We start from the raw sequence: 22,964 nt of genomic DNA, 5'->3' as shown, positions 1-22,964 counted from the left end.
ATTGTAAAATTATGGAAGTGGAATTATGGAGAGGACCTATAACTGCAAGAAGTGTCTTTAAATATTATGAATTATGTTTTGCAGTTTGTACATCATTGATTTTAGTATGAGACCCCTCTTGTTAAGCCCATAGCATGCCTGCCACTATCCCTCATCCTCCCCCCCACCCCCACCCACCACCCCACCCCCACCCCACCCCACCGTCCCTTGCTTCTTTGCGTGCTTTCAATCCCCCCTCGCTCCATTCTATATATTTCATATTTTAATGCCATTTGTATTTTAATTACCATTGCTCTACACTATTAGTGCTACAATGGGAAAGTGTACATAATTATATGTCGTATAGTTTTAGCATGACCTCCTCCTTCTTCTTCTTCTCTTTTTTTCTTTTTTTTTTGGGGGGGGGGGGGGGCATTTGCAAACACGGCCAATACAAGGAGCTACAAATCAAAAGATGGATATGACCTCTCTTGTTAAACCTATGAATTCCTAGTCATCTCCTCCCTGCTCCCTTACCCCTCCCACGACCAACTGCACTCTATTTGCCCTCCCCACCCCTACCCCCACCCCCCTGCCTTCAACATATACCTATTTAAAACATTGACCACAGTTGCAAAACACAATCCTCTGATATGTGGTACTGTTTGTATTCAGTTATTTTCTTTTCTACTTATCTTAAATTATTAGATGGTACATATTTAGTTTTACTTTGTATTAGATCTGAAGATGATCCAGAGTGACCGAAACATGTAATCTAATTAAAAAATGTGCAACTGAGATGGAACAATAAATGAGAATTATCTTAAATATCTATACAGTTGCTGAATCTCTCAAGACAATTATGTCGACTACAATACAGGGTATGATCACACCGTATCAGTCTGCTAGATATTCATACTGTCAGTCTTTCAGACAGGATAAGAGATATTCTGAAGCCCAGATCCTTAACATCGGTTTTGTTGTAGAATTCTAGAACATTTTCTAAGTTTGAATATAATAAATTTTGTAGAGACTGAAAAACTTACGTGCACAAATCAGCACAGTTTTAGAAAGCATCATTTGTGTAAAATACAACTTGCCCTTTTCTCACATGATATGCTTCAAACTCTGGATGAAGGCCAATGTGCACAGATTATGTATTTTTAGATTTCTAAAAAGCATTTGACACATTACCACAGTGCAGAATGTTAACCGAGGCACGAGCCTACAGGATAGATTCCCAAATATGTGAGTGGTTCAAAGAATTCTTAAGTAACAGAACCTTGTGTGTTATCCACGAAGGTGAGTGTTCATCAGAGACAAGGGTATCATTAGGAGTGCCCAGGGAAGTGTGATGGAACTGCTGTTATTTTTTATATGCATAAATGATGTGGCAGACAAAGTTAGCTGAAAAACTTATGTGCACATATCAGCACAGTTTTAGAAAGGATCATTTGTGTGAAATACAACTTGCCCTTTTCTCACACAACATGTTTCGTGTGCAGGAAAGTGTCTAAATGTAGACAAATATAAGTTAATGTGGATAAGTAGGAAAATCAAACCCATAATATTCAGATACAGCATTAGCAGTCAACTTATTCTTGAGTACTGCTCGAGTGCTTAGGGTCCGCACCAAGTCAGATTAAAGGAAGACATTGAAGCACTCCAGAGGCGGACTGCTAGATTTGTTACCAGTAGGTTCAAACAACATGCAAGTATTACAAAGATGCTTCACAAACTCAAATGGGAATCCGTGGAGGAAGGCGACGTTCAAGGAAAACTATTGAGAAAATTTAGAGACTGGCATTTGAAGCTGACTGTAGAACGATCCTACTGCCGCCAACATATATTTCATGTAAGGACCACAAAGATAAGATAGGAGAAATTAGGGCTGACATGGAGCCGTATAGACAGTTGTTTTTCACTCATTCTATCTACGAGAGGAACAGGAAAAGAAATGACTAGTGGTGGTACAGGGCTCACTCTGCCAAGCACCATACTATGGCTTCCGCATTGTTTATGTAGATGTAAATAAATGTCCTGTCCAAAAACGAGATGAGCAATTACTAAGAGTCCACTGCGTATCCGAAACATACCCGACCAAATTAAGTGCACCATCTGGTGACATGTAGACAGTGAGATCCAGATATGAAGTGTTGCTGGTCTGGATTGTGCTGTGTGCAGTCATAAGTGACTGGTTCTACCTATGTTACATGAGCCCATGGCAGGCATGGCCATGATACCGTATGGGTATCCACTGTCTCTCCCTCACCATTGTGGTTACGTGGCACTGGTGCATACTCGTCTTCCCTATGGCATACAAGAAGGTTCTCCTTTCAATTGGTAAGCATAATAAGCAATAAAAGTATTGTTGAACGAGAACCTGTCTTAAACAGCTCTAAGATGATGATAAAATCTAAGCTGTGTAGCTTTATCAGAAGGCAACGTGTAGAATATTGGAGTAAGATCCAAACACAAAAATATGGCTAATTACTGACGCCAAAATCATATTTTAAGAGAAGTTCTTCAAGCCTGGGCATGAACAGAATGCAGATTAAACTCATGGTAAGTCTAATGAATGATTACGGAAACTTCAGGAAACACCCGCAAAGTTATTTTCTAGGTTAGTAAGTTAAATATAGAAATGGCGTTGAACTAGTCAGTTTACTGATCATCTGCATCAAAATATGGGTGCACGCTAAGCAGTTAGATACGTGTTCATTTACCAGAAAATAAAGTTGAATTTACGAGTAATTATATAATACTTTTGCGCTAGATATTTTATACAATTCTAAATAAAGATTCTTCTGTAGTACTGAAGGATTTGGCCAGAAGAATCTCTTTTACCTTAATTTCAAGGATTGTTACAGAGAAAAAAAATGACAAAGTGCAAGTAGGATTCGCACACTGAGGGTTCTGTGCAAACTTAATTCAATTTTTGCCTATTTTTGATGTAGATACTAGAAAGATATAGATCCCTTGAATTTCAAGACCGTGTCAAAATATCTGTAGTACTTCCTCAGAGTAGGCCAGACGTACAAAAAGAAGTGAGCATATTTTTATGTACTTCCTAAACCATGACTACAACTTAGATTTTATGTTTGCATGCAATAATGTTTATCTATTATGCTTTTGATGGATGATGAAATGCAGCATATGTTTTAATGGCAAAAAGATATTTTTAATGTGATGTAGTTACAGTTGAACAATTTTCTGATTTTTTTTCCTTTACTTGTACTTTGAAATTTGGCAAGAAATTTTGCTTCTTGCCAAATTTCATGATTCTGGGTCAGTGGAAGTACTCTGGGTCAGTGGAAGTACATTATTGGTTTTGATGAGTGAGGTTTTGAGTATCAAAATATGCAACATAAATAGCTGTATCTTTTGATTACATTGACTTTGAAGTTTAGAATTTGTACTCTGCTGAGGACCAGTGACTTTAAAATGTGACATAAATTTGAACTTGATACATCTATCCGTTTGTGAGATAAAGAGTTCTTAACAGTCAGACAGACATACATATAGATGGACAACAAAGATATCCTACAAGGATTCTCGTTATTATTTTTACAGACCAAGGCGTGGAACCCTAAAAAGCACCTATCTGCACACTATGCGGTGTAAGGGATGAAACTACATTATATGTAATCTTCCAGTACAAAGTGTTGTAGGGCAAAAGATGCAAAATGTTTGGGTAATTAATTCCTGAAGAAACTGTGTTTAACAAAGGCTTAATGAAGCATCTCCCACTACTCTTCCAAGGGTCTGGTTGGCTTTACTAGAATAACCATATAATAATTATTTTTGGTGCAAGAAACAGAATTCTAAGGTAACTTTTATTGTACCTCCCTGATTAAATCAAATCAAATCAAGTCTCTTAAGACAGAAACATTAACAATCTCTTCATGGTACATTCACTCTTATGAATATAGCCAAAGCTATATTGACAGAAATTGTAGCTTCTGTAACCTCAAAGCGACAGAAAAATTTTAATTACTCTTCAGTTATGCTCCTAGAGATATATTTTATTATTTGCCTAATGGTATAAGTAATCTCAGTCACAGCAAAGCAACTTTAATAGTGAATAGAGATTGCTTGAGCTAGACATTTCTTTCAAGTAGGTTAACACTACTCATAATTTGTTTTTGATATACTTTACAGAAGTTGCCTAGAGTGACTCCTTGCTCCTGTTAATGTGTGTTTGTTCATTCCATACTCCTTATGGCTCTCCTTCATAATGGAATCAATGGAAGGCAGTGTGTCAATGAATGGATGAATGGAAAGCAAAACTGTAATACTATGAAGAAAAGGACAGAACTTTTTGTTATTATTTTAGTAGTGTGATTTCTCTCACAGAGTCAAGTTTCCTTTCTTCTAGGTTTTCTCATTGTTGTTTGTGTTTTAAATATTCACTTGTGTAACATCTCTAATCTTACAGGATGAGCATTCTCGTTTGAGCACGTCCTATCGTGAAATGAGTGCCAGGGTTGCAGAGCGTACTAAAATATTATCTCAGCTTTCGGAAGAACTTGATGCTGTGAAACGGGAAATGGAAGAACGAAGTTCCAGCATGACAGATGGCAGTAAGCTCCAAGCATTTTTTCAATAATTATGTGTTTATTACATATGTTTTCATGAGAAAAGAAACTGTTAAAATATTGTGAGAAAATGTAGTCATTATAAACTGATATAGTGCTGTCCCCCATATTCGTGTATCATTTGACAATGTTTTCAACTTTGTGTGTCTGTTACAACCAACATCCTCTATATTCTGCTGTTTCATTCTAGGCTTTACCTGTCCCTGCTGTTTTACCCCTCTAGTGCTTCTTCCAGAGCCTAGTTTACTGTTCCTTGATGCCATAGTAGGCATCCCCCTAACCTGTTCCTTCTTCTAATCAGGGCCTTTTGTAGACATCTTTCCCTACCTGTTCATTGTAGTGCTTATCCATTTTGTACCTATCTGTTCAGTTGATTGTTGACATTCTTCAATAATACCACATTTCAAATGCTTCCACTTTCTTCTTCTCTGGAATTCAGAGGGCCAATTTTTCATTCTCACACAATGCTGTGCTCCAGACATGCACTTTCAGAAACTTCTTACTCAGTTTATTAAGGGTTCACATCAAAAGTTTTGAGGATAAAATTCTCCAGTGAACCAGAAGGGCTAGGACGATGGGTCTCAGCTAACAGATGCAATGTGGCTCCGCCACTTCCAGGCAATGACAGAGTGAGGATAACATTTTGTGCATAGTGTGATTTTGTGGTATGTCAAGATTTGAGATGCTGTGGTTAAGCAGGTAGCGATATGCAATCAAATTTTGTGTCAAACTAAAAACAGTTGGGCTCTGTGATTGTAGGCCTGATTCAGAAAGCTTTCTGGGAGGAAGCTATGTCTGAGACAAGAATTTACAAGTGGACAAGAAGTTCTGGGAGGACTGAAAAAAATGACAGTGAGCACTTTGGGCAACTGTCACCGCCTAAAATGCCTGAAAATGTAGAGAAAGTGAGAAAAGCTTTGAACGGGAAGAAACACTTGAGCATAAGGATAATAGCGGATGGTTGCAATATGCTGAGATTGAATATTTATTGCATTTTAAGAAACAAATTAGGGAAGAGGAAGCTGTGTGTAAAGATGGTACAAAAAGTGCTGACTGATGTAAAGAAAGAAATCTCTGTGCTGAAGTGTCATGAGTTGTTGGAAAACTGTGGAAGTACTCCTAATCTTTTGGGTTGAGTAGTGACAGGCAATGAGACATGGATTTTCAAGTATGATGCTGAAGGGGGAGGGCAGGGGAAGATCAAGGCAATGCTCATTGTCTTTTTTGACTCCAAAGATGCCTCTAATACAAACAGTTAACAGTCCGTTTTACACTCAAGTCCTCACCCAGTTGCAGGATAAGGTGAGACATGTTAGGAAAGACAATGGAAACAACAAGATTTTGCATTACACTGCCCTCATCGTGCAAGTGTTTTTTGCCAGAAATGATAATGGAAATGTGCCCCAGCTGCTGTACAGCCCTGACTTGGTACCACCACACTTCGTTTTGCTTTTGAGGATAAAGAGAAGCTTGAAGAGACACCAATAGAGGTCATCGAAGGGGCTAAAATGGACTTTGATACCTGTTCCTTAAGAACATTCCCGATGACCTGTTCGGGAAAGCCTATGCAGATTGCGTGAAGCAGTTGCACCAATGCATAAACGCAGAAGCAGTGTACTTTGAAAATTTTTGAATGATTTTATATGTTAAAAAACAATAAATATGTAAAAAATTATTCTTGAAACTTTTGGGACATGTACTCTATCAACACCTGGTACAGATACTGCTTCTTTGTTAAAGAAATCTTTCTTCACATTGGCAATTGACTTCTGATATCCTACTTACTTCAGCCATCCTCTGTAAACATTCTTGCCAGATATAAAATTGTTTCATTTCTTCCACTGCTGTGTCAGTCCCAATTTTGATTGTGAGTGAGTAGTTATCCTCCTTTCAACTGCACTTTATCATCATCTTTGTTTATCCTTAAGCCATATTTTGTGCCAGTTCTTTTGACAGATTTTCTAAGACTTTCACATTTGGGCGGAAGGGCTGTGTTGTTGGTGAGACAGTCAAACACGGATGAATTAGGTCTACTTTTGCAGACACTGCATGTGCTGCCAAGACATATTAGTTCAAAAAACCCCAAAAGAGATTCCAATGAACCAGACCCTAAAAAGCAATAATTCCACTGATTATGGTGGTGTTTGTGTCAGAATGTGTTAAAATCTGATGCTGACTTGATAGGATTACCTTTAAACTATCTTTGTTATCAATTAATGACTCAGGGCATATTTCCTAGCTGTTATAACCTTTAATTCACTAATAAATTGCGTGGATATACAAACGTAAAAACAATAGTGGGTTTCATGCTACCAACTCCGTATCTGTCACTCAACTGCCGTGCCGTGACATGCGGCCGGCGCTGTTCATAGCTAGGTGGCGCTCCCGCACTCAGCCGAGCTGCGGAGCGCCTCTATCGCCGTGTTTGCGTACTGACGTAGCGGCACTTTTAAATCTCGTGGCACTATCACAACACTTTTCCCCCCTTGAAAAAAAAAGACACTCACTTCCTTGGAGACACGGACAGTGCGGAGACATCCGTGGCCTCTTGGGAGACCCCGAGAAGATCCCGCGGAGAAACACGAGAATATGGTCGAAAATGTCCAGGACGGAAGCTTGTGCGTGGAACGTGCCTCCTGGACGAGATGATGGGTGAAAACTCCGGAGCAGCATCCATAGGTGTCGTGGACCTGGGGGTGTGCTCCAGCGAGATGGGTCCCGGAGAAGGCAGCGTCACGACTGGTGCCGGTTCCGGCGTACTCGGAAACGGCAGCGACGTTGGCTGCAGCGACACGCACGGGAGATCAGCCGCAGCGACAGGACTGGCTTCTTGGGCTGGTGGAGGCGAAAGAAGGGGCCACCACTCGTGGGCGCATCTGTTCGTAATGGCGAACAACCATGCCGTCGTCCGTACGTATTTCACAAAGCCGGCGGCCGCGAAAAGCCTTGACCACCCCTGGAATCCATTTAGGGCGAGATCCATACCCTCGTGCCCACATGTCGGCGCCCACCGATTATTTTCCCGCACTAGGGGACACAGTACTAGGCCTGACAGGGTGAAGCAGGTGCAGTAGAGTGCGCGGTTGGCGGCCATGCAAGAGTTCAGCAGGGCTGCGATCTCCCAGAGGCGTGAAGCGATAAGAACTCAGAAATTGCAACAGAGCATCATCGGTAGAAAAATCAGTAAGGAATTTTTTCATCTGGCTTTTGAAAGTGCGGACAAGGCGCCGACCTCCCCATTCGATTGGGGATGGAAGGGCGGTGCTGTAACATGATGAATCCCTTGTCCAGTACAAAAATCACGGAAGGCCTGCGAAGAGAACTGAGGGCCGTTGTCCGTGACAATCGTGGATGGAAGACCTTCTAGCGCAAAGATTTTGGACAAAGCCAGCGTCATCGCCGCAGTGGTGGGCGACGGACAGCGAACCACAAACGGAAACTTCGAGAAGGCGTCAATCAACAGTAGCCAATAAGTGCCGAGGAAGGGGCCGGCAAAGTCAGCGTGCACCCGTTCCCATGGCTGCGCCGGATCAGGCCACGGGGAGGGCATTGTACGGGGCGCAGCCAGTTGTTGAGCACACTGACCACACGCAGCGACCATGTGGGAGATGTCCGAATCAATACCGGGCCAATAAACATCCTGCGGGCCAGGGACTTAGTTCAAGAAATACCCCAATGGCCTTCATGCAATAGTTTGAGAACATCTTTGCGAAGAGAAGCTGGCACCACGACCCGTGGAGATGCGCCATCCGTGGCCAGAAGAACAACACCCACACGAACAGACAGACGAAGGCGCAAGGCATGGTAGTTGCGAAGGGGATCCAATGCCCGGCCCTTGGTCCTGTCCAGCCAACCCCGTTGAACAAAACCGATCACCTGACGCAGGACCGGGTCCCGCGCAGTAGCCGACGCGACCTGCGAACCTGTAAGCGGAAAACCCTCGACCGCACGACGTTTTTCCTCATCAATGTGGAAACAGAGTAGTTCATCTCGATCAAAAACCGGGTCGGAGCCCATCGGCAAACGTGACAACGCGTCATCGTTGGCGTGCTGCGCCGTGGGGCGATAGTGAATCTCATAATGAAAACGAGACAAGTATAAGGCCCAACGTTGCAGGCGGTGAGCTGCCTTATCCGGAAGCGACGCCGAGGGGCTGAACAGAGAGACCAGCGGCTTGTGGTCGGTGATGAGGTGAAACTTTGAACCATACAAGAAAATGCTGAACTTTTTTAGAGCATAAATGATAGTGAGCGCCTCCTTTTCGATTTGAGAGTAACGCCGTTGCGCATCGTTGAGGGGCTTGGAAGCATACGCGATGGGTCGTTCCGACCCATCCTCATACCGATGGGCGAGAACAGCCCCTAGGCCATACTGTGACGCGTCAGTCGCCAGAACCAAGTGCTGACCCGGACGGAATGTGGCAAGACAAGGCGCCGACTGCAAATGAGCCTTCAGGCGGACAAAAGCCTGCTCACACTCGTCGGACCAACAGAAAGGAACATTTTTGCGTAACAGCTGATGCAGAGAATGAGCCACCGCCGCCGCGGATGGAATGAATTTGTGATAATAAGCAATCTTGCCTAGAAACGCCTGAATTTCTTTGACCGTAGACGGCCGGGGGAGAGCGGTAATGGCCGCAACGTGCTGACGTAGAGGACATATACCTTCACGGGACAAGTGGAAACCAAGATACACAATGGAGGGTTGGAAGAACTGTGACTTGTCCAGATTGCACTTCAACCCAGCCGAATGCAGAACCCGAAATAATGCGCAAATTGCGAAGGTGCTCCTCAGTGGAGGCCCCCGTGACAACAATGTCATCCAGGTAGTTGATGCAGCCAGGAACGGAAGCCGTGAGCTGTTCCAAAAACCGCTGAAAAGTGGCAGGCGTGCTAGCGACACCAAATGGTAACCGCTGGTACTGATACAACCCACAAGGAGTGTTGATGACGAGAAATTCCTTGGAAGACGCATCCAACGGCAACTGATGGTACGCCTCTGATAAGTCAAGTTTGGAAAGGAACTGGCCCCCAGCGAGCTTGGTAAATAACTCCTCAGGACGGGGAAGAGGATAAGTGTCAATGAGGCTCTGAGCGTTGACAGTGGCTTTAAAATCGCCACACAATCGCAGACTCCCGTTTGGTTTAAAAACCACCACGATTGGCGATGCCCATTCGCTGGAGGTAACAGGAAGGAGAATCCCGGAAGCTGTTAACCTGTCTACCTCAGCCTTGACAGGTGCACGCAACGCCATCGGAATAGGGCGTGCCCGGAAAAACTTAGGGCGAGCTGTAGGTTTAAGAGTAATGTGGGCTTCAAAATCCTTGGCACGACCCTGACCAGCAGAGAACACGGACGAGAATTCAGAACACAATCCATCCAGCTGTTGACACGGAATATCCGCAGATATGAGGTGCACATCATCATCAATGGAGAACCGAAACAACTGGAAAGCATCATAACCGAACAGTTTTTCAGTGCCCGCATGATCCACCACATAAAACGTGAGGGGCCGAACAACAGACTTGTAGGCAGTGGAAGCATCAAACTGGCCAACGATAGGAATTTTCTGTTTATTATAAGTTCTCAGATTTCGCGTAACTGGAGACAAGGTAGGCGGGCCCAACTCCAAATACGTGCGAGAATTAATGAGAGTTAGTGCAGAGCCAGTGTCCACTTGCATGCGAATGTCTTTATCCAGAACACGAACAGTAACAAATAACTTATTTGTTTGAGAAAGCACACAGTTAACATCCATGTCCGATGCCTCGTCCTCGTCGACAGGAACTTTAGGGGACTGACACACAGAAGCAATGTGGCCTTTTTTCCTACATGAATTACACGTGGCCCAACGTTTTGGACACACGGCCCTGTCATGCTGTACGAAACAACGTGGACAAGAAGGAAGGGCGGAACGAATCTGTTTCTGTGGTTGCTGTTTTCGCTGCGAGCGTTGCGGCCCAACGCGACGTTGTTTACACGAGTGAACCGCCGCCACATCTTCGTTCTCCTGGGAAACAGGCAATTTGTCCATGTCGAAAGTTGACTGTACAGCGCCTACATCACACCATGCGTCTATTTGCACGCCAGCAGCGTGAGACACTTCCAAGGATTGAGCGATGCTTAGAACTTCCGACAACGACGGGTTTGGCAGTTGTAGGGCACGTTGCCGAACTTCTTTATCAGGAGCAAGCCGTAGAATAGCATCCCGAACCATTCAATCAGCATAAGACTCATGATGAGTGTCCGTGACAAACTGACATTTCCTACTCAGACCGTGAAGTTCCGCCGCCCAAGCCCGGTAAGATTGATGGGGCTGTTTACGACACCGGTAGAACGCCATGCGGGCGGCAACGACGTGGTTGTTTTTTCGGTAATAGTTAGACAATAAGTCACACATTTCTTGGAAGGACAGAGAGGCAGGTTCTCACAGAGGGGCTAACTGAGATAGCAGCTGATAGGTCCGTGGGGAAATCCAAGATAGAAATAACGACTTACACATCGGAGCGTCGACAACGCCGAAAGCCAAGAAGTGTTGCCGCAAATGCTTCTCATAATCCTCCCAGTCTTCAGCGGCCTCGTCGTAAGGAGGGAACGGAGGCGGAGAAGAGGACGACAGACGATGAGTAAGCGACGTCGACAATGCCTGAATAGCAGCCGTCAGCTGTGTTTGTAGTTCAATGAGCGCTTGCAGAAGCTGTTCCATGTCTGCCCAGACACAAACGCACAATACTCCATCGCTGGAAAAAAAAATATCCGACCTCGTCGCCAAAAAGTGTTATAACCTTTAATTCACTAATAAATTGCGTGGATATACAAACGTAAAAACAATAGTGGGGTTCATGCTACCAACTCCGTATCTGTCACTCAACTGCCGTGCCGTGACATGCGGCCGGCGCCATTCATAGCTAGGTGGCGCTCCCGCACTCAGCCGAGCTGCGGAGCGCCTCTATCGCCGTGTTTGCGTACTGACGTAGCTGCACTTTTAAATCTTGTGGCACTGTCACAACACTAGCGGACTTCAATATGCTGTGGTAAAACTTATGTTTAAAACTGGAGATAGGCAGACCACCTCTAATGGCAGACCTGTTTCTCTCCTTCCAGTCTTCCTGGAAGAATTTTAAAAAGTAGCTTGTGACAGAATACTGACTCATTTAACTGAGAAGAAATTGTTAACTGCCTCTCAGTTTAGCTTTCATAGAACAGAGTACGAGACCTAACAAATAAAATCCTGGCAGAGCTAAACAAGAAAAATGATCCTGTTGGTTTTGTGACCCTGCACAAACCTTTGATTGTTCAGATCACAAAATTCTGCTTGACAGACAGTGTTATGGCATTAATGGCATCCCCTTTGTGTGGATGTGAAGCAGAAGGTTCCATTGTTAGCTTACACATCACAGTCATGAAACTAAACTAAGAATGGAAGGAATATAACATGTGGATATCCCACAAGGATCAGTACTGGGCACACTCCTGTTCTTAACCTATGTAAATTACCTTCCAATGACTGTAAGCGGTGGTTCAAAAATTGCTGCTTGGTAGCATTGTAAGTAGGCAGTAAATATCATACATTAAATCAAACAACCTGTATAAAATTCCTTGGGTTCCAATTGGATAACAAGTGAAAATAGAGTCAACGCGCAGTTAAAATAATCAAGCAGCTCAGATCAGAAATTAATCAAGAAGGCCAGTTCAGCATCTTCATGTCTCACTGTGTTGTCCTAAAGACAAAAAGTCTTAGCCTATTATGCATATTATTCTTCAGTACACTAAATATGTATTCAGCAGAAGCAAGTTGCAAGAATATTGTCTAAAGTAAATACCCATATATCTCACAGAAATGTTTTTTAAGGATCTAGAATATTTTTATATTCATGCCCCAATACATTTATATCTTAATGGTTTTTGTTGCTGATCTCAGTAGTGCTGATGGTGAGGGAATGATTGTCTTGATATGAAACATAAATGGCAGTGACCACAACAAGTAACCGCTTTAATGTAATTTCACAAGTAGCATAAAAAAAACACTGTGTGATCAGTGAATTGTTGTGTCTGTTGTATAGTAGTATATGTAATTGCAATATAGTTTAATGTAAATACATTATCAACTCATACTGGTTTGGTCGGTTCATCTACAAAGTATTGTGAAGACTGATATGTTTTTCCAAGTTGCTTAATATCTCGACGATTAATTAAAATTACAGTATGAAATATTCAGTGTTGGTTAAGTAGAATCAAATAAATTAAATACAGTATTTATGAAATCCATACCGAGGTGTGTTGGCTGAGCTGCATACAAACTAAAGGGTTACGTATGCTATGGAATACAAATAGTCAATATAAGGCTAATATCTCCAGGAAATGCACAGGTGGCTATAAGTGTGGGTTATTTACCCACTCAGTGCAGGAAAAACTTGGAAACATACCCAGGTAGCAATCACTCAAGGGCAACAAATACACTTCAGAGGCAGCTTAATACATTGATTTTTTGTTTCATTTACTTATTTTCATTTAATATTCATTGCAATATGTTATGATTTCCATACACACGAACGAACCCCGCAACACTTTGCAACTGCTAAATATATGTGAGAATTGGATATATGTCTTAATCTCCTATTCCCCCCTCTCTCTATCCCTGTCCTTTAACCATCTCCGCCTCCCCCCCCCCCCCCCCCTGTCTCTGTTCATCATTTTCCCCTGCTCCCTGTAAACCTCTAATCCCACACTCTCCCTATCCATCTTCTCCTTCCTCATTTCTCTGTCCATATGCGTCTTTTCCCTTGTTGTTGTTGTTGTGGTCTTCAGTCCTGAGACTGGTTTGATGCAGCTCTCCATGCTACTCTGTCCTGCGCAAGCTTCTTCATCTCCCAGTACCTACTGCAACCTACATCCTTCTGAATCTGCTTAGTGTATTCATCTCTTGGTCTCCCTCTACGATTTTTACCCTCCACGCTGCCCTCCAATGCTAAATTTGTGATCCCTTGATGCCTCAAAACATGTCCTACCAACCGATCCCTTCTTCTGGTCAAGTTGTGCCACAAACTTCTCTTCTCCCCAATCCTATTCAGTACTTCCTCATTAGTTACGTGATCTACCCACCTTATCTTCAGCATTCTTCTGTAGCACCACATTTCAAAAGCTTCTATTCTCTTCTTGTCCAAACTGTTTATCGTCCATGTTTCACTTCCATACATGGCTACACTCCATACAAATATTTTCAGAAACGACTTCCTGACACTTAAATCTATACTTGATGTTAACAAATTTCTCTTCTTCAGAAACGATTTCCTTGCCATTGCCAGTCTACATTTTATATCCTCTCTACTTCGACCATCATCAGTTATTTTACTCCCTAAATAGCAAAATTCCTTTACTAGTTTAAGTGTCTCATTTCCTAATCTTAATTCCCTCAGCATCACCCGATTTAATTTGACTACATTCCATTATCCTTGTTTTGCTTTTGTTGATGTTCATCTTATATCCTCCTTTCAAGACACTGTCCATTCCATTCAACTGCTCTTCCAAGTCCTTTACTGTCTCTGACAGAATTACAATGTCATCGGCGAACCTCAAAGTTTTTACTTCTTCTCCATGAATTTTAATACCTGCTCCGAATTTTTCTTTTGTTTCCTTTACTGCTTGCTCAATATACAGATTTTTCCTTATTATATACATTTTCTCTCCCCTGCTCTCTCTGTCTCCTCCTCCCCCTCTCTCTAACTTTATTTATTGTTATTGCAAACTCTGACCTTATTTATTGTTATTGCAAATGGAACCTTGATTCAGAGTAGAAGTCAGAATGCATGGGTAAATAGGTTGGGATCATAGGGTATGAGAGAGACCTTTCCATCTACAGGATCTCTGAAGATAGTAGCTTTAATGCCAGTCTTTCACATGGTTATCATCTACGAACAGGCAGGATTATAAAGTTAGCCATAAACACAAATTTTCCTGTTTTCTCTTAAAAATGACTGCAAAAAGGAAAACAAAACCATACATTTTCACAGCACAGCTCAGCGTGTTCTTTCTCGCAGCCAGTTTAGCAGAAAGTGTTTATTATATAACATGTCTGCATCTCCACAGTTTAGGTTGTGTGTTGTCTGTCTCTCAATCAGTCAGTCAGCTACGTCTTCAACCTGGTGCGTGACTAGGTTGACTGACACATTGCTCACGTCGATTTTGCGTCATTGGCATATCGATTCATCAACCAAATCTTTCCTTGAATTTGTGTGAACTGAAACAAAACAATTTCAGTAAGATCATGAATTTATTGAAATGAAATGAAATAAATCAGAATTTTTTGTTCCAGAGTCATAATGGGTCATGCTTGAGAAATTCTTATTTGACTTACCTCCAGACCTTTCCAAATCTTTCCTTGAATTTGTGTGAACTGAAACAAAACAATTTCAGTAAGATCATGAATTTATTGAAATGAAATGAAATAAATCAGAATTTGTTGTTCCAGAGTCATAATGGGTCCTGCTTGAGAAATTCTTATTTGACTTGCCTCCAGACACTGTCTAAGCTCTTCATGAGTCTCATTGACTCGATGATCATGTAGTTTGCTTGTGTTGCATGTACACTGACTGGTATTTTGACACCTCCCTGTTCAATGGTGGCATTTTTTCCAGAGTGATAAACCACAAACTGAAATCAATTGAATCTTTGCAACACAACAAATTACCATGAACTGATGTCAAATCAGTCTTTGAAACACACGAAAGATAAGACCACCACTGATAACACAATGAAATATTGCTTTCAGTTGTTTATTGCAAAAATCAATATTCAGTGCGGAATTTGTTGTTGTTATGAAACGATGTGAGAGCAGAACTGTCAAACTGAAAGTCAATTTATTTTTATATTTATTGTTAGGAAGACATGAGAGCAGAACTGTCAAATTGGCCATCACATTTTCTTCATTGAGATTTTCATACTAGAATACCATCCAGATTTCTGATTCTTCCAGCGAATTTTCCAAAAATTTTCTTTCATACAAACCTTGCCCTGACAATTACGGACACAGCAACAAAAAATGAGCCAAATTGGTTTAGCCATTATCAAATGATAGTCTTTAATACCTTCGGCAACTAATTTTGTTTATATAGGTTTTTTGTTAAGTTATATTGTGTAAATTAATATCTTAATTGTTGCAATATTAGAGTTAAGATTTTTATTTAAAAAAAGTTCCATCGTGTAGAGAATTTTCGGTGTAATTAATGTATTGTATGATCTGATAGACACCCAGGAGGGTAGTTTTTCAGAATGCTATACATAAATAGTTTTAAATATGCTGATGCATGGAGTTAAGTCTGTCTCTGATGAGGACCACCTGGATTTTGAGATCAGATATTTTAATCAGATGTTCCGTCAGAATATTTATAGTGGTTCAGATATTCAGTAAGCCATTTCTAACAGATAAAACATCATAGAGATATTCAACAATCATAAGATAATCAGTCTACAGCACTTCATCCTTTCTTCAGAGCTACAACAAAGAAAATAGGCAGGGTCCTGGGCAGACAATGTCTTCAATCCATTTGCCAACTTTCCAAGAATATCAAAGAAATGCGGCACCCAATAAAAATGGCTTTGGACTCAATGTTCCCAGAATTTATTAAATTCCTTGTGAATGCAGTAGCACTTACGTTGGTCAGTCTGTATTTATGGTTTCAGAATGTTGCACGGAGCACTGTCACTACAATAAATATTGTACAGATTTGCTGTTACTGAGCAAGGCCTCATAAATAAACATTTAGTTATGTCTGACAAATTGAAAATCGTATTCCTTGCACCTGTCTTTTGTGATACTGTCATCAAAGAAGACATTGACATAAGAGTATACAACTTTAATTGGTGGCTACATCCGTAGTGGTGAATGGAAACTTTTGCTTTATGCTGAAGATAGTACAGAGAAATAAGCTGGCTAATGGAATCAGTATTGTTGATAAGGCTCCTCTGTCATAGACAGTGACATCCAGTAGCATATGGAATTTCTGTGACTCATGACAGTTCCTTGACATAATTAGGCCAAGGTGGTTTGAGTAAAGGGGAGATGGCATCAGGTGAAGCTTGTCCACCATCTTGGTAAGTCTTAGAAACATGCTTCTCTCATAAATCCCTGTGTGTGAATGCTTTGAATTGCCAGTCAGTTCTGAGAATGTACTTCGAAACAACTTACTTTACTGGATGAATACTCATCCTCAGACAGTTTAAAATTACAATATTTTAATGCCAGTTCTTACTTTTTGAGCACGATGTACATTGTGGCAAAACAACCAACTTTATTATTCCTGTTTTAAGTGAAATCGAAGAGCAGTGCTGCAATATGAATACTTCATTAAGACTCACTAATATTGCAGAGGCTGGCTTCACTTTTTCAGCTTAAGGGAATTCCCTATATTTTAACCTCCTTGAATTATGCCAAAAGGTATCCAGATGTAAAGAGAATAACATGAACTTATCTTTTATGACCTATCACTTTTATCTCTCTCTCTCTCTCTCTCTCTCTCTCTCTCTCTCTCTCTCTCTCTCTCATCTCTTTTGTAGATGTAGCAGATTATTCATCTGTCTGTATCTTAGCATCAGTCTTCTCAGGATAAAGAACTGTCTTTTTCTGGTCCAAAATTGCTTTGGAGGTATTCTGATTTTTCTTTAAAACTCAAGCGGTTGCATCAGTTTTTGTAACAACAGTGGTCATATGACTGACTTGTCAACCAGCCATTGTGTTTTTTGGAGGATTGAAAAAAACTGACTTAATATCCTTGGTATTGAAAAATTAAATTTTAATTTACTTTTTTATACATTATATAAATATATATTTTAATATTTGTTCAAAATATGTAGCTACAAAATCTAATTAAAGTATCCTAATCTTTTATTTAACAATAAATTTTTAACACACACACAAATCATGTATCAACTTGGCCTGTATTTACTTCTCAGCACACGATACTCATACAGTACCTAGTGTATTATATTCTCAGCTTTTTATTACAAATGGTGATATCGGTATTATGTAAAAACAGAGTTTACTCATCCTGTTCCTCCAGCTCCTTCACAGTGTTAGATGTACACTTTTCATAGACAGTGGAAGAATGCTTTTTGAATACAAACATCTTACACTAACTGCAACGAATTGTGGTAACAATATTCTTTTCTCTGCCACTCAGAATGCAGTGACTGTTCTTTTTGTTTGGAGGCTCTTCCGGTTCTCAAGATTCTTTGAATTTATAAAATGCCACAACACCTTTGTATCATTTGGAAGCATCAGAATCTAGTATCTTGTAACTAAATGAGCTTTCATAAGTTGTTGAGTCAACTGTTTCAAAACTATTCTCCTTGGTTTTCTTGCGATTTCTGCATTGGACTGATACAATATTTGGGCATTGATCCTAGTGATATTTAGTAAAGCAAACCATATGGTCTTGTTATTCAAGCCACAGAGTATTTACTGCACATCGGGTGAACTGTGTCAACTCCTTCCTTTGTGCCTTTACTGTGCATGGTGCTAAGCAGAACAACACTTTTTTTTTAGGGGGAGGGGGGGGGGCGCACATATGACACCATTGTGAAATCTTTCTGGTATCTGAACAGTGAAGATCCAATATTCCTGGATTTCAATGACAGTAATTTCCATTTTATTTTTCTTCTGAGTTCCAAAGCAAATGATGTGTTTCTGTAAAAGTGAAACTATCAATGGATATCTGGTATACCGATTATCAAAAGTAAGATTCCAATTGGCGCCATTCAAAGTTTCTGCCAGTTGATACACAATGTCACATGCTTTATTTAACACCTTTTAAGGGCCATGTTGTTGTATTCTGAAATATAGCTCAATTGATGCTGTAAAAAATGTTATGCCATCAAAAATAGCAAAGAATTTCAAGCCATACATGGCTGGTTTGTTGGGTGTATATTGAACGAATGTACGGGTGTCAGCATCTCATCTATGGTTACTAACTCTCCCCAACTATAGGTTTCCATGTAGTCTGTGACAAAATTATCAAAATATCATGTGGCTGCTGCTAATGTATGCTTTTAACACCTTTGTGCTCTTTTCAACTAATTTATAATCAAATCACACACTTAAGAGGAGAAATAAAAACTGTCTATACAATATATAATGTATGAGAATCATCGTACCATTTTCATCATTACTCCAAAGTTCCTCTACATTTCTTTTACTTCTGCCCTTCAAGCCAGTCAAAATAAGGATTCCAATGAGAACATGTACCTCTTCCCTAGAACTTTTCTTTACATCCCTCAGTCTAGAATAGTTGTTTTGTGATATCAGGTTTCTAATATGCGAGTCAGTGTTTTCCACAAGTGACTCAATCATGTCCTAAATAGCAGTATTGTTGAATGCTGTCACTTCTAGGAAGAATATTTATTATATTTTTCGAGGGCATTTTTACTCTCTTTGTGAACAAAAAACATACAAATAAAATCATAATTTTTGTCACCATCTTCCTCTCCTTCTTCTTCTTCTTCTTCTTCTTCTTTCCTCCTCCTTGTACATGACATTGCACTTTGTCTTCTTTGAAATGTATATCTCCATTTCCCTCTAAAAACCTGCTTCTGTTTCTGATACACTGTTGTGTTTGCTAATTAGTAGTTGTTCTACCTCCCTGACAGACCACTCAAATTCAGAATATTTGCTGTCATTGGAAACTTCATTTAAAACCCTTTCAGTTTGCACCTCTGACAACCCTTTGTTGGAAAGGGCCCTAAAAATATAAATAAAAAGGAAGCATAAACCTGTAAAAACAGTGGTGTAAATAATTAACATAAAAAACATTACCAATTGCATGACTGGCTCTGTACACCAAATAGAGTGCAGACAAAGATAAGCTGCACTTATTGGCAGTGTGTGGTCACTACAAGTCCATCAGCAATGCAGCTAACAGACAGAGGTTCAGCTTGAAGATAGGTAGAACTGCTGGATGGGCAACAATGGGTAATTTGAATTCAGAGCAAAATAACAAATTCTGGTTGACTCATTCAACCAGTGCAACCACTCGACGGTTAATTTGCCTTCAGTTTCTAAGCACAATGTCAAAATTATTTCTCAGGTATCTTTTCCCTTCCCGGATACAAGTTGATTTTAATCTAGTAAGTCTTCAGTTTTTTGGTTTTTTTCTTTTATATATTATTCTGGTTAGCAGTTTACAAGAATGCCTAGTTGACTAGTCCTCTGATAATGTTTACATTTTTTGGTTATGTGATGATATGCTTTTCTGGAAATCTGATGGCTGATGACCCATTTAATAAGTATTTGTTCCGCAGCTCAAATAATCTTCTTGTTTCTACACTTCCACAGATTTCAGTACCTCTAGAAAGTGTGTCATCACATCCTGCTACCTTGTGTGATTTCAGTCCACAGTGCTTTGTCAGTACTGGATCACCTATTCCTTCTACATCACCTGTATCCTCCCCTACCATACACCATGATTATTGCTCTTTGCCATACAGGCTTTTGATGTAATCCTGTCATCTTTTTGCCCATTCTTAAGTGGTTCATAGATGTTTGAATCTGAAATCCATAGGATAACACCTTTACATTTCATGTCCCAGAAATTACATTTAATCATCCCATATACCACAGTGATTGTTTTGCAGTCATATCTTTCCCAGTATTTTTACAAATAAGTTAAGAAATAAGGATAACAATTCACCAAATAGTTGAGGCACAGATTAGTCAATAGGCATGTAAATAAGACTTAGGATATTGCTAGTTTCCATACATATCTTTTTTCACAGCTATTAGCAAATAGTTCCCCTCTTTGTTTTAACTGTGGGAAATTTACAACTAGTAATATACATGCAAAATCAGAATGCAATGAGATTAGATAAACTGTGTTTTGTGTAATATTAGGTGCTGTTAAGTTGTTCTTTCACATAGTGAACGAGATTTCAATTCTGCGCATTTACCAGTGGAGTTGTTTGTGGGCACATAGAAAATATTTGACAGAGTTGTGACTACATTCTGTTAATAAGAAACAACTACTAAGGTTTGCATCTTATGCTTAGACTGAACTAACAGAAGACCTTATAGTAAAATAGAACAAAGAATAGCAAGCACTGTTCCAGGGCTAACTTCCAGTATCTGAATCAAGTAATAATTTAGAACATAATAACTTACAAAGCTTGTCAGTGATATAGACTACAGTATTAATTATTCATGTAAATCTACACTTTTCTTCATTAATTACTGTTCAGCTACTCAAAATATACTTGTTTTTTGGATACTGTTTCTGATGGTTTATTTTTTCAGCACCATTGGTGAACATAAAAAAGGCCATTACCAAGGTTAAGAGTGAAATAACATCAATGGATGTGCGAATTGGAGTCTTGGAGAATAGCTTGCTACAAGCCAGACTGCGGGACAAGAGCCAGCTGCAACAAGACATGAATACACCTGCCTAGTACACTGTGGTAAAGTTGTACCAGCAGATTAAGTGGTGCATTTTCAAACTGCACAAGTAAAAAGTTTTCCAAGATATTCGAAATTCTTGATACAACGTGAGTGGTCACTTCTTGTGATATGGGAATCTGAAATCTATTTACTTGGAATTATTGAAATATTTTACTGCTGTATATAAGAGTTAAATAATTTTTAGCAGAATTGAAGTTGTTGGTTCGTTATGTAAATCCTAAAGACAAAAGTATAATAAATCGGTATTAAAAAAATTTGGGGAATTATATCTGTTTAACTAGTTACTGATGGAAATTGTAGTATTCTACAAATCTAGCAATGATACGCCAGTCTGTATAGCCCATTATCAACACAGTGGAGAGATACTGTGTGTCGGTGCACATCCACTGCAGTGCATCAACCGTAAGAAGTCACATGAGTGCCAGCACTCCCTGTAACAACTCAGCTGCAACTTGAGAGCCAGTCCTGCACTCCACTGTACTCATTGGTATACCTGATTCAGCTGTTACTGTCATGCTTTGGGCTCATGTTGGGACTGTGCTTTAAATGATGATAGTGCTCACTCATATCAATCCAGTTATTAATTCGGCCGAGATCTTTTCAGGAAGAATAGTAACTACACACAAACAAGTACACATATAATATCAAAATCACTTTAATGGGCACACAGTTGAGAAGTTCCATAAAAAGTCAAAGTACATTCCCAGTCTCAGTCTGATCAGGTACTGAGAATCCCAAGAGCGGAGTGAAGTGAGCACGTAAACAAATCAAAACAGAATCTGAGTGAGCGCCCTCTGCTTTGAGATTATATCATGTCGATTACTAGTTACTTTCTTGAGGTGGCCCTGTCCATTGTCTGCATGTGCTGACCTTGAAGTGATGCTGCCTTTGATGTTTGGTCATGCTGCCATCTGGTGGCCAGATGTATGCCACCAGGCTCTGATATGGGCGAAATGAATCATAATGAGATGACCTAGTGCCTTGCTTGTGTGTTCATTCTTCTTGAGGGGGCAGTGAAGTCATGTTATTGTATTGTGCCACTCTGTATTTGAATCCTACTACACTGCACCTGTGTCCAAGTGTGTACTGGACTAGGGCAGTTCAGCCTTACTACAGTGCAAGTGTATCCAGCTGTGTACTAGACATGAGCTGTTCAATTCTTGGATTTAGTACCCGTGTTCAATTGTTTGGTTGTCTTGATTCTGCTAGGCTTTCCTCTGCATTTTGTGTTCACATTTCTCAGCAGTGGCAAGTTCTTGGCAATGTTCTCTCTTCTTTACAGTTTGGGCAGTCCATTGATGGGATATTCCAATGTGCATTCTCTTCCTAGCCATTGTTGGTCTGCAAATTCCTTGTGTTCCTGTGTTTGTTCAGGTTCTAGTTCACTTGCACTGTATTCTCAATCACCAGAGATATCATTGGCTCCAGCCCTCAAATTCAGGGTTCAAACAATTCAGGACCTGCAGCAGAGCACTATTCAGCGCACTCAGATTTTTTTTTTCCCCTGCAGCATTCGGACAAGCAACCAGGAATTTTGTGTGTGGGAAGCTGAGCCTCCTACCATGAAGCTTGTTTACAATGTTGCCGTGATGTGCTGCAGGCCATTCCTATTCACAGACTTAAATGCCAAATGTCCCACTGGTAGCAGCCCAGACCTTCCATGTGATACCATCGGACTCCAACCCACACATCGTCAACCCTTTCGACATCAGTCTGGTCAGCATTAGCTCTGCAGCAGCTGGCCTGTCTTATGCACTGTCTTACCAGCACTGTGGCAGGCAGCCTTCCAGTCATCACTGTCACTATCACAGCTGGCCCTCCTGATGCCATTCCTGGCTGTTGCCACTGTTGTTCTTGTGGCCACATCCACCTCAGTGCGGCCTCCTCCACAGCTGTTGCTTGTCCTGTCGTGGCTGGTCCTCCTGGTGCTTTTCTTGGCCATTCCC

The 22,964-nt window shown here is 40.7% G+C and overlaps 1 protein-coding gene across 3 annotated transcripts in view; it reads left to right on the top strand.

Moving 5' to 3' along the window:
• LOC126195262 (intraflagellar transport protein 57 homolog) overlaps positions 1 to 21,210 on the top strand; it is a 177,223-nt gene extending 156,013 nt beyond the window's left edge. For 2 of the 3 annotated variants that reach the window (XM_049933787.1, XM_049933788.1), the window contains exons 8-9: positions 4,418 to 4,562; positions 20,857 to 21,210. In XM_049933787.1, coding sequence (XP_049789744.1) covers positions 4,418 to 4,562; positions 20,857 to 21,008 — 297 coding nt within the window. In that variant the 3' untranslated portion in view covers positions 21,009 to 21,210. The remainder of the gene's footprint in view (positions 1 to 4,417; positions 4,563 to 20,856) is intronic. The other variant, XM_049933789.1, reaches the window with a different exon arrangement.
• The last annotated feature ends 1,754 nt before the right edge of the window (positions 21,211 to 22,964 follow it).

Source organism: Schistocerca nitens, chromosome 7 (assembly GCF_023898315.1).
Source record: "Schistocerca nitens isolate TAMUIC-IGC-003100 chromosome 7, iqSchNite1.1, whole genome shotgun sequence".
NCBI classification, from domain to species: Eukaryota; Metazoa; Arthropoda; class Insecta; order Orthoptera; family Acrididae; genus Schistocerca; species Schistocerca nitens.
The sequence above is the reverse complement of the archived record's forward strand: the minus strand, read 5'-3'. Positions and strand labels throughout refer to the sequence as shown.